Here is a 14992-nt window from a genome sequence, read left to right on the forward strand (position 1 = left end):
TCTCAAGAAAAGAGGGAGCGAGAAAAATCTGGAATCTCCTTCACTAAATCCTAACAGTATCAACCACAAGTTTATTTGAACCAATTTTCGCAGTTTATAGAATACCAAATCTATTGGCATAAATTCTGCTGTTGAAGAAGAACCAACCTGAATACAGCAAGAAAAAACATCCACGAGCTCGTCTTTGTTAACTACACCGATACCTTCCTGATTCTCTGATGCTTTGAATACCGTTACTTGAATTTTGGCGTTTCTTTTTCCTATTGTTAGAAGGAATAGACATTCATTTCACATTTTATAGAGCTCATTCATGAATGCACAAGCAAATTTACCCACCATTAGGACATTAGCAAGTGCAATTTTCAGTTACAAATGTTCGTAATAATCGAAATGCCGTTTTGAATCAAACTACTTCCAACGGTTTGCTCTTGATTCTGTGGTTTTAGGAACATGAAGACAGCAAAATTGACCTGTGACTGAACCCGAAGGTCATAGAAAACCCAAAAAAAGAAAGAAAAAAATGAAAAAAAAAAAACCATCTATGTAGTAAATCTGATCAAATAGATCAACAAAACCAATACTACCTTGGCAATTTGCCGGTACACAGTATTTGTAGGCCTCGGCCTCAAAATGTATGCCGTTCTATGGATCCAAGAAAAAAATAAACAAATAAGATGTGTCTAATGGAGTCGTTTGATGCGTGTTAAGGAAGTCCTATGTTTGGGGATCAAAATCCTTTTCTTTCTTTATTTTTTTCTCCTGTTTTTTGGGGGGCAGGTTTAGGGATCAAAATCAAAAACTGGAAATGAGACTTTCAACCATAACCTGGTACAACAAACTCAACATTTACAAAAATCAGCGAGTCCCCAGTTTGAATGCTATGTTCGGAATGCGAGTCCGAGGACCGCAAATCCATATGCCTATCTCTCAAAGCAGAGGAACAAGTCTTTCAATCTGTTAATGGGAGGAACAGAGAGAGAAAAAAAATCCCAAGTGCCTACAACTTTCCCCCACTTTCCAAGGCTTAAACTGCACACAGGTGAAAATGGATTTGATCCCAAAACCAGGTAAAATTGCTAACGTCCTTCCTTATACGTTAGCTGGCACCTTTGGATTTTATATTCAATATTCTGGATTCTAAGATACCTTTAGGGCCCGGGACGGCATAGAAAAAAGAGACAAACAACCAAACCAGAGCAGGCGAAATTAACCGTTTGGTAGTGAGGAATGAATTTCGATTTATCCTAAAAAAATATTTATTGAATTATGGTTCAAATCTTTAATGCTTTGATAGTATGGGTGATCTCCGGACCCCATACCCACGATCACGTTTAGCGTAAAATGTGAATTTCTGATTTCTGATCTGAGTTCACACAACCAAACAGGTAAAAATCTCCCATTTGTGAATCCAGAGATTTCAAATCTCTGGATTCGCATAACCAAACAGGCCCTTAAAAGTTAACAATTTCAAGATTTATAAGCAAGAAGCCCTTTCCAGATTTTTAATATACATCTCCTATTTATACAAATATGATAGTTTCTTGAGGGGTAGAAGCAGGAAGGTTCATGTTAATGAGTCTGGATCTATTACCCAGATGAGACTAACTTCAAACTTTATAATGTTCAGCACCCACCACCGAAAAAACCCCACCCATTTAACTACTAGACTGGAACCCGGCATCCAATATCTGTACCTAAAACCATGTTTGTGACGATGTTGACAAATGAGAATTCAATCCAAAGACTCAAGACAAGCAGCTGATTAAATGAAGGAACACAATCGCCTTTTAAGGCTTTGGAAACATCCAAGATTAGCCAACACATCTTGCAAACCTCAGCCATTGGCAGAATAATAGTCTACGTGGCTACCTACTTAACCATGTCTGCTACTGAGAGTTTCAGCTTTATGCGCTTTGCTTCTCCTCAACAACTTGTGAAATATTCTACCCAAAAAATAAAAAATAAAAACAAAAACAAAAAATGTGCAATACCTTGTTGACTTCGTTTGATTCTGTACCCATCTTATCACCTTTTCTTGTTTCCTACCTTCCTTTCAAATCACCGGTAAATTATTCAGAACGTAATAACTTTTTTTTGACTTTTTAGTTAGAAAATCAAAAACAGGTTTCAGTGCAATTGTAACTTTTGACTTATATGTAAAGCTTCACTCAAAAATGAATATCAAATTGGTGATCAGTCCTTTCCACGCTACTACTAGAGTAACAAAAGATTGTTGATGTACCAAGGGGATGATGCAAAGGGACCACCAACCGAAAATGAGACGAGCGAATAGTATGTGTAAAAAGGATGTACACAGCAGATTAGTATTACAGTACTACAGATGACAGGGAAAATTTCACTGATACATGTTTGCCTAGATGCATTTTTCACTTCCAAAATTAACCCACCTCATATTGTTATAAGCCAGAACCTGAAGTATATCCTTTTGTCATGCAGCAAATGTCCACATAGTTCATTCACCAAGCTACTCTTCCCTGTGCAAATTCCCCAAAAAATAAAAAATTGTTAGTCTTCTAAATTTGAGAGATCTGCACCTGACCGCAGAACCCATGTTCACATCAGCAGCTAGAGCTTATCCAGTGATGTGATACTCTCTATAAAATAACATAATATAAAAATTCAAAGCATCCATAATAGGTTACATCCTGATCTGAGCAGAATCTGGGCACTTTTTGCTAATTTAGTGTATATAATTACATCACACAAGGACCAGCACATATACGAGCACTTAAACTACTCCCCCCCCCCCCCCAAAAAAAAAAAAAAAAAGGGACCATGGAAAATTGGAACCAAATTTTGCCAAAAGCTAGTGCACATTAAATAACTTGCAATGTCCTAACTTATAGAACCCATGAACAAATAGCAAGCTAGGAATTCTATATCAGTCAATCACAAACGAGTTGGCCCTTTGGACAACCGAATATTGCTCTCCCATATAGACCCATCAATCCAATTTTAATTCTCCCTAGGGTGATCATAACATGTCTAGTAAAACTTTGAAGATATCTCTAATTATATTCAGCAGTGAATGACAACAAATGTATTTCTACAAAATATCCCATCCTTTCTTGCAACTGCACCAGTATTTAAGGAGATCAATACAACCAGACACCAATTCAAACTACAATATTTAACAGAAAAAAAAATTCCAATCATAGGTTAACAATTTATCCTGGCCTTAAATTGTGTAAATCAAGCATAGTGTGCCTTGGTTCAACCTCCGAAAACAATTCCAACATGAAAAATTAACTCAACAATACAATATTATCATAAAAGAGATTAATTTTAAACCAGGTTGAGGCAAAAGGACAGAAAAAGCATTACGTAGCACAAAGAGCTCTACTTAAAACTATGACCAAACAATATAAAACCAAAAGACCTTTCAATTTCAAATGAGGAAAAATCTAATGATTCCAAAATAGGAATCCAACAGATATCTTCAAGCAACAATGGTATTTAGTGGACTCAACCTTGAAGTCCATCCTTTCTTTCATAAGTCTAACTAGCCTTGGAGCTTTTTCATACATGGGTCAAAGGATCTATTTTGATAACCCATTCGTCTAACATAAAGTTTAGAATCAAGAGTTGAAAGACAGAGTTTTGTGAAAGTCTCAATTGAGTAGCAGGGCACCAATATGTAGCATTAAAGGAAAAAGAGATTCCTTGCGCCCAAATTTATAAAATTAAAGTAGATCTTCTATCAAAACCAGGAGACCATTTCAGAATCTGTACAGAAAACATGACATCACATGATGTAAATACAGCACTGCAGGTTTCATATCTATATGCAAAGACAGGCTAGAAGCACCATCCAAAAGCCGAAACACAGTAGGCTATGATTAGAAGGTTTATGGAACAGGGATAGTAAGGAGTTGTATGTAATATTCCTGTTTCTTGTTTCTCTCTCTCTCCTTTTTTTTTTGGGGGAAAAGAAACAGCCAAAATCATGTATCTATAATCCAGTCAGTTTCTTGTGTTTTTTTTTGAAACGAACCGGGCCACCAATGCTTTGGCACAGTTTTGAAACACCAAATTGTCCTTTCTGGGGAAAAAAAAGAGAAGGAAGAAACTTCTCTTGAAAAGGCAGAGAAACACCATCTTCCAAGGGGGCATATTCTTGTCTTTTTGACATCATAACCTCCTCTTTTGAAACCCTAAAAGCTCAAGGTTTCTTTCCTATTTGATTCCTTCTTTTTCTTTCTCTTCTTTTTCTCTCTCTCTTTTTTTTTTTTTTTTTTTTTTTGGGGGGGGGGGGCTGTTACAGAAACATTATTTTCCTGTGTAACTGTATATGATTTTGGCACCCAGAAACAGTGAAAAATGAATAGAAACAGAAAATTTGTTTCTTACCTAAAAACAGGAAACAGGACAGAAATTTTACCATACAACCCCTAAGTTGCTGAAAGAATCCAAGGCTGATAACTGAGAAAAGCTTTAAGATTTTTGACAAAAAAATTAGTGATTTTTGACAAAAAAATTAGTAATTTTTGACAATTGAAATGCCACCTCCAACACATTCATTCGCCTAGACACTCAGACAACCATAGAGTTCAATGAGATTGCCATATGTATCTCATTGGTACAAAATGGAATCGCATGTCTACTATTGAGGGGCTAACCTAATCTCAGTAACTTTAGGAAACCATTGGATTCCCCACCATAACCCTATAAAGGGGCTAACTGAATGCTTGAGATTAATGTTCCCTTTAAGTCCCCCCCCCCCCCAAAAAAAAAAAAAAAAAGCGAGTGATGTGGTTAAATTGGTTAAATAACCCAGATGGACTTATTTTATAAAAAATAAGCTTCAAATGGGGTTATGTATGTGTTATCATCAAAATGAACCACTTGGTTCTATAGTAATATAATGGTAGAGATTAGGCATACAGGATTCATTATATAAATGTCTTTATTTTAATTGTTATGAACTTCAGTTAAACTGGATTAGGATTCTGTAAGTTCAATCCTATTCTAAATCAGTTTATTTCAAAATTTTAATTTGTTTGGTAAGGCCTACACTATTAAGTCCAACTTTCCTCCTGCATACCGTGGTATGCTCTTTTCCTAAGCGTGATCAAGGTTCAGCTGGTGTCCGATCCAACAATATACCTTGTAGCAGCAAGCAGGAAGCCCAGGTGCCATTACCTTTGCTCTCACTCTTATTCTCCATCATTCTAGGAGTAAGTACTTCCTTGACTTTTTGCAGATTCCACATAGAGCACAATGGTTTACATGCAAATATTTTTGGGTAGCTAAGAGAGATTTGACCAACAAATCATCCCAATCTTTTGGGATAATTCAAGATCTTCCTAAAAGAGGCTGATGAGGACATTAGTGGGCAGTTCCAAGATTACCAGCAACACCGGTGTAGAGATCATCTTGCAACAGCATCTATGTGGATGGATGACGAGTTCAGAGGTTATCGGATTGCTAGGGTCCTATGGTTTGATGATGAGTACTGCTCATAGGTAATTTATCATGTTATTTTCCTTAGTCTTAGTGGGTTGGGTAGTAGTTTGTTTTTAAATTTTTTAATTTTATGTTTGACTCTTTGTGGGCTGGGCCTAGAGTGTATTTTAGCCTAATTTTGGATTAGTTGGGGTTTGGTTATATTTGCTACTTAAGCTGGAGTTATTTTGGGAATTAAACATGTAGGGTTGGGAGGGATCAATTCTTTTATTTAAATCTTGTATGGGACTCGTTTTTGAGCAACATGAATGAATGAAAATATTAAAAGATTCTCTCTCTCTCTTGCACAAGTCCCTTTCTTGGCGTGGATTTTTCTCTTTCTTGAGTAAGTTCTTCTCTACTTCTACTCTTCTCTTGCGTAGATCAGTTTTCTCTCTTCTTCTTTTCTTCTGCATATTTTCTTTCTTCTCTCTCTCTTTTTTTCTTTCTATCGATTCTTTCTATTCTTCTTTCTCTTAGTTTTTTTTTTTCCTCTCTCTCTCTCTTTCTTCCTCTTTCCCAGCTTTTCTGTCCATCAGAATTTTCTTTCTTCTCAGTCATATTTCTTCTTTTCTTTCTCCCCTTCTTTATTATCACTTTTAGTACGGCAATCTTGCTGTGGTTCTGCATCCTAACCCTACTGTCCATTCGTGGGTTTCACCATTGCTTAGAAATTTTTTATTTCTATTATTTCTGCTCCTAGGTGTTTTCAAACCCCTGTTCTGCAGCCAAGACCAGCAGGTAACTTTATTATGCCTCTCTTTGAATATTTTTAATCTATCTTTCTTCCTTTGCAGTAGTTTCTTTAAAACAAAACTTCCACAGATTCCTCTGCATTATTAATTGCTGAATTCATTGTTAGAAACCTGATTTTGACTAGGACAGTACTATTTTCTTTAGACTTCTTGATATTCTTGCATGCAATTTAGAGTTATGGTGCCAATATCTCCATCCCCTTGTTTCCCCTATTGATTCTTGTTTAGTTGTGTTCATTAGTTAGGATTTATCGTATTTCTTCTCTGCTTAAATGTCTTATAAGCATGCTTAAATAGAATTCAGGTGTTGCATTTCATTTTTCTTTTATTACCTGTCAAAGATAGGTGTCTCATTCTAAGAGTCTAGTAGCCCACTTTGTAGGTCCCCTAGTCTCTAGGGTTTCCCCTACATCAGAGGCATTCAACCAAGACTACTACAGATCAGGCTGCTGATATGGAGATATCTATAATGTCCCTAATCTGGACATTTATCTTCCAGATTTGAAATCCCCTAACCCTGAATGCTGAAACACCAAACCAAGTCCATTCTTGATCTGTTTTATCCTGATTTGATCGCATAACACCAGACCTTTATGGTGCTTAAGATAAGATTCTACAATTGGGTCCCTCATCAGAATTTAGTTTGACATCCCAGCCCCCTTCACCGACATAGTGATGTAACCAGCCCCAGAAGGGTCAAAAGAGGGCCCAAGCCCATGCTGAAGTAGGAGCCAAACTGGGGGAGGGGGGCCCAACCAGACCAGGGGCAAATTTGCCATTTTCCACCCTGGTTCGAGCCCTTATTTAGTTGGGTCAAGTCCAGCTAAAATTCTGGAGTTTCATTCTTTTTTTTTTATTTTTTTTTTTCTTTTATTTGGAACCTAGTTCATAAGTAAGTCAGGTGCTTGTTTTTTAGTTGTTGGGTTGTTAGTGGTTAGGATAGGGTTCATTATCTTAAGGGACTTTATCTTAAAGCTGGTTTTAACTTTTAAGTTGGTTTTATTCTGGAATTAGTAGTTGCGTCCTATTTTAGTAGGTATTTATTAATTTAAACATCAAGTTTAGGATCTCTATTAATTAGGGAGCCCATATTGAAGTCAATTTGGGTTTTAAAGGCTATAAATAGCCTAGTCATCTGATGTAGTAGTCAGTTTTGGATTATTGAATGAAAATTGGTCTGAGTTTGGCTTAAGAAAAGTCGTGGGAGCCTTTGGGTGACCCGCGGCAGGGTTGTGTGCATTTGCTTCTTCAATTCAAGATCTCCACCTTCTTCTCCAAGCCTTCAACTACAAGTTCCAACAAATTCTCTCAATTACAAGTAAGTTCAGAAGTCCCCTAACCCCTCTCCCTGTAGTTTCAGCCTAGCCCTACCCCTCTCTAACCACCATGGCCTTCCCCCTCTTCTTCTTCTTCTTTGCTGTGTCAAAGCATTACCAACCTCCCTGTTTTACCTTAATACCCAGCCCCTTTAGATCCCCTTCACCTTCCCCTAGCATCGCCCTAAGCCCTAGACTCCATTCCCATAAGCAATTGCCCAATCAGCCCCAGTGACACTAATCTGGAAAATTTCTGCAACTCATCTTCTTCATTAGAGTTTTGCAGAATTTTTCAAAACCCTAGGTTAACCTAATTCAGACTCAAATCCCAAGTCCAGCAATCATTTGAACCTTAGAATTACCCCAAAACCTTTTCATCTAGCCATTCCCCTTTGCTGGACTTTCCTGGGCTAACCCTAAGTCTAGGGAATTTACCTAATTAACCCTAACCCTAGACCCAGGTTACATCACTTAGACCACTCAATAACATCAGTTCCACCTGTGGAGCCAGCCTGAAACTTCAGCTTAATTTCCTCTCTGCACTAGGCAAACTTGAGCTGGTTATAGGTCAACCTAATGATCTGGTCCTATGATATGAATTTTCTCCCTGTTCCCGATTTTTTTTTTTTGGATGAATAAATAATTAAATTAAAGACAAGGGCCAAGAAATACAAAGGAGAGAGATGGGCGGGGAGGGGGGGGACAAGCCTATCAGGTGGAAGGCCTAATGGAAGAGGTGAGATTCTAGGAACTAACAATCAGCTTATTCCTAGGGGAGTCGACCACCGGGGGATGGGGAATAGAAAGGAGTCTAGAAGAAACATCAAAACATATGGCATGCCAAATCCTGTCTAAAGATCGCGATTTGGAGGACCATCTCCTAAGATTGCGCTCCCACCACATGTGATGGATAGAAGCCGCGAACACTAGCTTACCAACTTGGTCGCACATGGATGAACCAGAGAATACTCTCAAGCACCATTCCTAATCTCAAGCAAAGCCATATGAACACCTCGACCTATGCCAAATGGAAGCAAGGGCTTTCTCCCAAAGAGAGCGGGAGAAGGGGCATAAGAAAAATAAGTGATCAAGGTCCTCAGGACAGTTCCAGCAGAGGGTACAATTTTTATTCCTCTGTTTTCAGTTCTTTTTTGTTATTTTTTTAACCTCCTAAATCAGTGTTACATTACCCATCACCCCCACTTAATGACATGGATTATTAGGATAGGGTTTTGAAAAGGACTCTAGGTTGAGGAGATTATAATATTTCAATAATTAAAGATTATTATTTTAGGTAACAGGAATTAAATGCTTGCCAGATCCTGTACATAATCTTCCATCAGATGGGGAGAGCCTCATGCATTTTCTTTGACAACAACAAACTATGGAGCAAAAATCAAAGAAATGGAAGACCCTGTAGTTTTAATCATGCTGAATGTCCTAGCTGGTCTAAGAACACCTCCATTTTTAATAGTTTTTTCTGTGTTAAAACAGAAGAATTTTTTTAATTTCCAATGAATTGCTCTAATTCGATCAATAACAGGATTCTTGGCTAGATAAGGGTTCCCTAGCATGGACACCTGGCCCAACTGCACTCAGTTGTTCACGTGGTTGGTAGAGAAAGAGAAAGACAAGTCAGATCACTAATCACCTTTTCTAATAAGAAAAAAGAAAAACTTCAATCATGTTCATGCACTCAACCAAACCAATCATAGAAGTACAGCAAACAGTACAAGAACCACAAGAGCAAAAGACAATTAATACTACTCTTATTTCAAATTCAAAAGGCACAATTTTCCAAAAACGTGAGTAGGTTTCTCAAGACCTTTGAAAGGATAAAGGTAATATTTTCTTCAAACCAGTTTATGTCATTTTCTCATAAACCGTCAAAATCCATTAAACCATCCAAGCATCAACAACTTATTCCTTCGGACATCTCCAAATGCCAAATAAACTCTCTTCTTTTGCCCATGCACAATTCAACTAAAGAATCTCTGTTTTCTGAATCATCAAAAACTTTTACAACCATTTGGCATCAATCCTCTACATTTAGTACAGTTCAAAACTGATGTTTCCGACAATATTGAATCGTGATGACTGATGACATGACCCTAGATCCCCAATCTACTTATATGTCATGTTCTACTGCAGGGTTCAATAGCAATTATGTCTTTAGAAAGTTCACACCAGTTAACACTTAAACCACAAATTTTCCATGTTACAACTTCCAGAGTTCCAGTTCCCCTCCATGGCAGATATTCACTTCCCCCTCTTGGAGGTTCCTTTGCAAGCTGCCCTCTTAGAAAACCCTGACCCTTAAAACTTTACTGGATGAGAACAATATCTAATTTGAAACAGCACCAACCAAATGTTAAGTGGAACGAGAATAGGTAAACCCTATCAGTAATATAAAACAGGAGACCAGCATATGATGGATCACAGTGGAGAGAAGGGCTCCACCAAAAGTTAGCTAGTCCTGCAATTTCTACAAAAGCACTAGAATAAAAAAATAGTCTAGTTTGAAGAAAATATAGAAGTGGAGAATTTTCCGGTCATGCTGATTATGTTTTGACAACCATTTAGAAGTTGAGTTGTAATGGTTCTAGGGAAATGGGGTCAGGGTGGTGTTGAATCCTGGATGTGCAACAGATGGGAAGTTACCGGTATCCTAGTAATCTTGGACAAGTACTTTCTCCTTAAACTAAATTTCTTCATAATGCACCTCCGCGGTTCCAGATTATCACCATCAAAAAATGATTTCAGGTTGACCATATTCTATGAAATGAAATAGGACTAAATTAGTTATAAGAAACACTGGCAGTCTGGCACAATGGTTTCATACAGCTCTTTGTGTACAGTTCCAGTCCCAACAGGATAAAATAATAAAACTGTAGGAAGGGACTTTATTGTTCTTGTTCGGAGCTTTAAGCTACTGAAAATAGAAGGGAAACGAAGCCATACCATTTAATGAGCCATCCAAATAAGAAATGTTGCATGATAGGAACCTTCTCCAAAACCTCCACCTTATACATCTTCAGCAACCCGCTGTTTACCTTGTTCCATGTGGGCACGCCACTGATGTCATCGAGTAATGGCGAGTGCTCAGAGAAGGGTCCTTTCTTGACCTCCTTCACAAATGCAATGCAGGAGAGATAAAAGTACTCCTTATAGAAGTTATCAAGTATGTCTGGGTTATGGATGGACTTTGGCTTCATATACTTGTGATCAATCAACTGAGACGAACCAAATATAAATGGCAAGAAATGATAATCATCCAGACCCCAGACGCCGTGTGACCCAGCAGGTTCGAGACAGTAAACGGACTGCAACTTCCTCATCAACTCCAGATACTTGGAGAAGATCCGAGACACAATAGCCTGATAGTCTTCTTCCTTCAAAAGACCTAGACGAGCGAGGCAATAGAGCCACGCAGCAAAGTTGGTCTCATGACCTGTTCCATAATCAATGCGGCTAGAATTGCCGAAACTGTCGGTGAAGTAAGGAACGATCTCGACGGTGGCGGAGCGAAGATCCTCCGGCAGAAATTGAAGCATCAAGGATTCGGCGTTCTCGGCCAAGCGGCTCTGCCAAGTCCTAAAGGAGAGGTTGCCGTATCGAGAGGCTTGGTCTACCGGAGGGATTTCGTCGGCCCAGCGGATGAGGGTTTCGAGAAGAGACACGATAGAGTTTAGGGTTTGGGACTCATGGCAGGGATCGGAGATCTTGTGGCCGCGGATGGACTCACTGAGGGCGACGACGAATCCCAGGAAGTTCTTGCCGGAAGTTGAGTCGTGGAAACGGCGGATATCGTCTGGGGAGTGGATCTTCTTGACAGGGAGTTGGAAGTGATAAGGAGGGGAAACAGTGGGAACTTTCTGGGATTGTGGAACTGGGGCCAGCATTATGGCTTGTTGGGCGTTGTTGGGAGTGAGATTCATGGCTGGAGAACGAGTGGAGCGGTAAGTGGGTGCAGGAGAGGCTTCCGACCATGTCGGAGGAGGTGCCATAGTGGAAGCATCGCCGCAACTGCAGCCGGAGACGGTGGTGCTGGGTGGCGGGAAACTCCTCCGTTCGGGCTCTGCTTCCTGCTCTGTAGGTTCCATTTTCGAGTGAAGTGTGGCGATTTTGCGAACCTGATTTTACTCTACCCAAGAGAATGTAATTCCGCTCTGCCTACACTCTCTACTCTACCTGCTAGAGCTTCTCCGATTCTCTCTCCCACGGTAATTGTATTGAAATGGGCCGGTTCAGACATAGCGCATATTGGGGCAGCCCATCAAAATTCTAAGACCTAAACCAAGCCCATCTAGGGTTTATAAGAACAGGGAGATAAAACAAGATACGTCCGAAGGCATTTAATAGCCCAACACGAGTCTAATTTGTATCATACTTAAGCCCATTAAGATCCAACAGCCAACAAACAGAATATAACTAACTGTTTCCATGTCATGGGCCTTATATTTGCCCTGAAAGCCCAATTCCGATTACCTTTAAAAGGCATTAGGACCTTAAAAGGGTTTGATTGCGTCTCTAGCTTATCTAAACTTGATTCTTTCTTTCTCTTTATTTTTCGCTTCTTTTTCGGTGGGTTGGGGGAAAATGGTCCAAATGGAAGACAGTTAACAGTGACAATGATGGATCACAACACTAACACAAGGCCCACATGGTAAGGCCCACATGCATGATTAACTTAATTGTCTGCGCCCATTACATTAATTACGACCCACAACTTTTAACACTTTATAATGAACCTTCTTTAAAAGATTTCAAAAGGAGAGGCAGAGAGAGAGAGAGAAAGATAGAGGATCTTAAATTTTTTATTGTTATGAGACTTCACAACTGAGTAATTATAGTCTCTAGAGGTCTCTTTTACTTTTCACATAACAAGCTAGTAAAATTGTTACACAAGGTTTCTAACTAATTAAGTCTTTTTTTTTTTCTCTTTTTCCCAAACTAATTAAATCTTTAACTGATGACAATAATACACAAGAAATTCAGATTAGTTGTGAAATTTTATTTACATTTTAGAGTAGAAAAAATAGTACGAGAAAAGAAAGTGAAAAACTTGGTATTGAACAAGTTCAAATCTTTTAGTTTTACTTTTGGTCCCATAAGTTTTCTAATCATAATCTTCCACTAAACCCAAATCTAGGCTCCTTAGCTATTAGGTGTAGTAGTTTAAATTCTTAATAGAATAATTTGTTAGTTAATTATTAATTGTAATTCATGTTAAAATAAATATCAGGAAGTCACAAATAATAGTATAAATATATTAAAATACATAGATTTAATGTAGTTCATGTACCAACGGAATGTGATACATAAACTGTTTCACTATATATAAGAGGGAGACAATAAAAATCTCTTTAAAACAGCTAAAATGGCATTATAAATTTGCACCAAAAATAAAATGCCATCTCTCTCAATGATCCTACAACACAAGATGAGATACATATAATTATGAAAAAAAATACAAATATGTAATTTGGTTTGAATAAATAATATCTTTTCTAGAAAAATTCGGGTAAAGAAAAAAAATTTAGAGGCGTAGAAATTGGGTAAATAAATTTGATATCATACTTATAAATCCATGTCGTATTTCACAACTGCAATCGAGGAAGAGAAGGTGGGGTCCTTTTTCTTTAAAAAGTTTGGACACCACAATAACATACGTGGGAACCACCCAACTGTAGTGGTTGGAGACTTGGAGCTTTCACTTAATTATTCTAACTAAACTAATTAAAGGGAACCTCTCTTTTTATTTTCTTAAAATAAAATAACTTATATAACTCGAGCTGATTCTTTTAAAGGCAAATTCCAAATTATTATTAATAAATGGGCCCTTTTTAATAATAAGTTTTAGTTCTAAATTGGTGGGACTCAAGCTCAACATTCTTTTTCCTTTCGAAAGTGCTACCCACTATCAATTTTTAAAATTCTACAATTTTTTATATTTTATTTAAAACCTGCTAATAAGGACTCTCGCCGTCTGAAATTGTGTTTCTTTATTATTAAAAGCCGCGTCTGTAGGGGATAAACAAAGCAGGAGGAGATCTCCCAAATCCCAGAAGCGTATAATTTAAGATGAATTTCATCACCACCGTCCACGTGGCAGTCATAAAGTACATAGCATAATCTGAACTGTTGGATTGTTTCATGAATGATTGCTTTGACACTACAACCATTCCTTGTTGGCATATTTATTTTGGATAATCAAGTAATTTAGTATTATGCGGTTGGGTAGAAAGAATAAATGAATCAGAATTCTTTTATGAAAATTATTTTAGCAACATATATAATCAATATCTTTTACAAATTAGAAATTACACGGCCAGGTTCAAATAAACAAACTTAACGAGTAAATCCAAATCACCGATGCATTCCGCAACCGTATCTACATACGTACACGTACGATTCATCTACCGTATATCGTTGTTTCAAACCAGCGTGGCGCAAGAAGAAGTCTTAGGGTCCCACATAGCCGGAAGCAGATACTTACGGCCACGGATCCCTCGCGCATTGTAGCTTGCTCCGGTTGTCTTGTCCACCAAGAGCTGACCCGGGTAACCCGGGTAGGCTCCTTTACCGTAAATACCAGTGCACGCGGAGACGGCTTCTAACGGCGCAGTGGACGGCCCCTGGTAATAGCCGTTATCGTAGGGATTCGTCACCGTACCAGCCAATAGAGTAGCCAAGTTGATGATCATTCCGTCAACCCCGACGTCACCGTTAGGAGGGATCAACGGTGGCGTCTGTGGTCCGTAAATGGGTTGATGGAAGGGCCAGGCACACTCACCGGGGCACTGGATCTCCGAGTTCCCGACCCAAATGTAAGGAAACTTGGTTTTCGAGCTCTTACTTGCCTTTGCTGTCCCGTGACTTCCACAGCTGTTCATGCAGAAGCCATCAACGACCACGTCTTTCGCCGTGAAGATGACGCTAATGGCTTTCAAATGGTTTCCTCTGCGAGCGAAACGGAGGATTTGAGGGTATTTCAGGGATTTACCCATAGAGTAAGTTTCGTCGATGGTTTGCTGCGCAACGATGAGGTTGGTGTAACCTCCTTTGTACTTCTCCGTCATCTTCCACCATGAAGAGACTGAAGGTGCTGGAATGGTAACTCTCAGAGACTGAATGAAGTCGATGAGGATAGCACGTTGTGAAGGGGTGAACTTGCCATACCATGTGATATGAACGGAGATGTTACCCTTGAGAAGAGGGCCCTGATGGTAGGTAAGGACCAGGGGTTGCTGCTGAACCTGAGATAAAATCCTTGCAGTGCCGTCGGCGGAGGAGGGGACGACGAAGAAGGTGGACAGGAAGAATAGCAGAGAGACGAGAAGAATCGCGTAACGCTGAGCGTTGGTAGCCATTGAATATGAAAGTGAATAGCTGAAAAATGAGTTATTGAGAGAGAAAATGAGCTCACGGGGAGCTTGACGGGAGGAGTGAAGG

General features: G+C 38.8%; 2 protein-coding genes across 2 annotated transcripts; both read right to left on the bottom strand.

The window, feature by feature from the left end:
- Positions 1-1797: 1797 nt before the first annotated feature.
- On the bottom strand, positions 1798-11729 carry LOC149026701 (phosphotyrosyl phosphatase activator (PTPA) family protein). The gene is made up of 2 exons (XM_089155500.1): positions 10499-11729; positions 1798-2495 (listed from the first exon to the last, which is right to left on the bottom strand). Exons 1-2 carry the CDS (start codon positions 11638-11640, stop codon positions 2486-2488), a joined length of 1152 nt encoding a protein of 383 aa, XP_089011626.1. The 5' UTR covers positions 11641-11729; the 3' UTR covers positions 1798-2485.
- Positions 11730-13787: 2058 nt separating this feature from the next.
- EXL2 (EXORDIUM like 2) lies at positions 13788-14992 on the bottom strand. The gene has a single exon (XM_089145598.1). The coding sequence runs from the start codon at positions 14908-14910 to the stop codon at positions 13975-13977; it is 936 nt and encodes a 311-aa protein (XP_089001724.1). The 5' UTR covers positions 14911-14992; the 3' UTR covers positions 13788-13974.

The sequence above is a fragment of the Hakea prostrata genome, chromosome 1 (genome assembly GCF_041222555.1).
Source record: "Hakea prostrata isolate BN-2017 chromosome 1, UWA_Hpros_2, whole genome shotgun sequence".
Lineage (NCBI taxonomy): Eukaryota > Viridiplantae > Streptophyta > Magnoliopsida > Proteales > Proteaceae > Hakea > Hakea prostrata.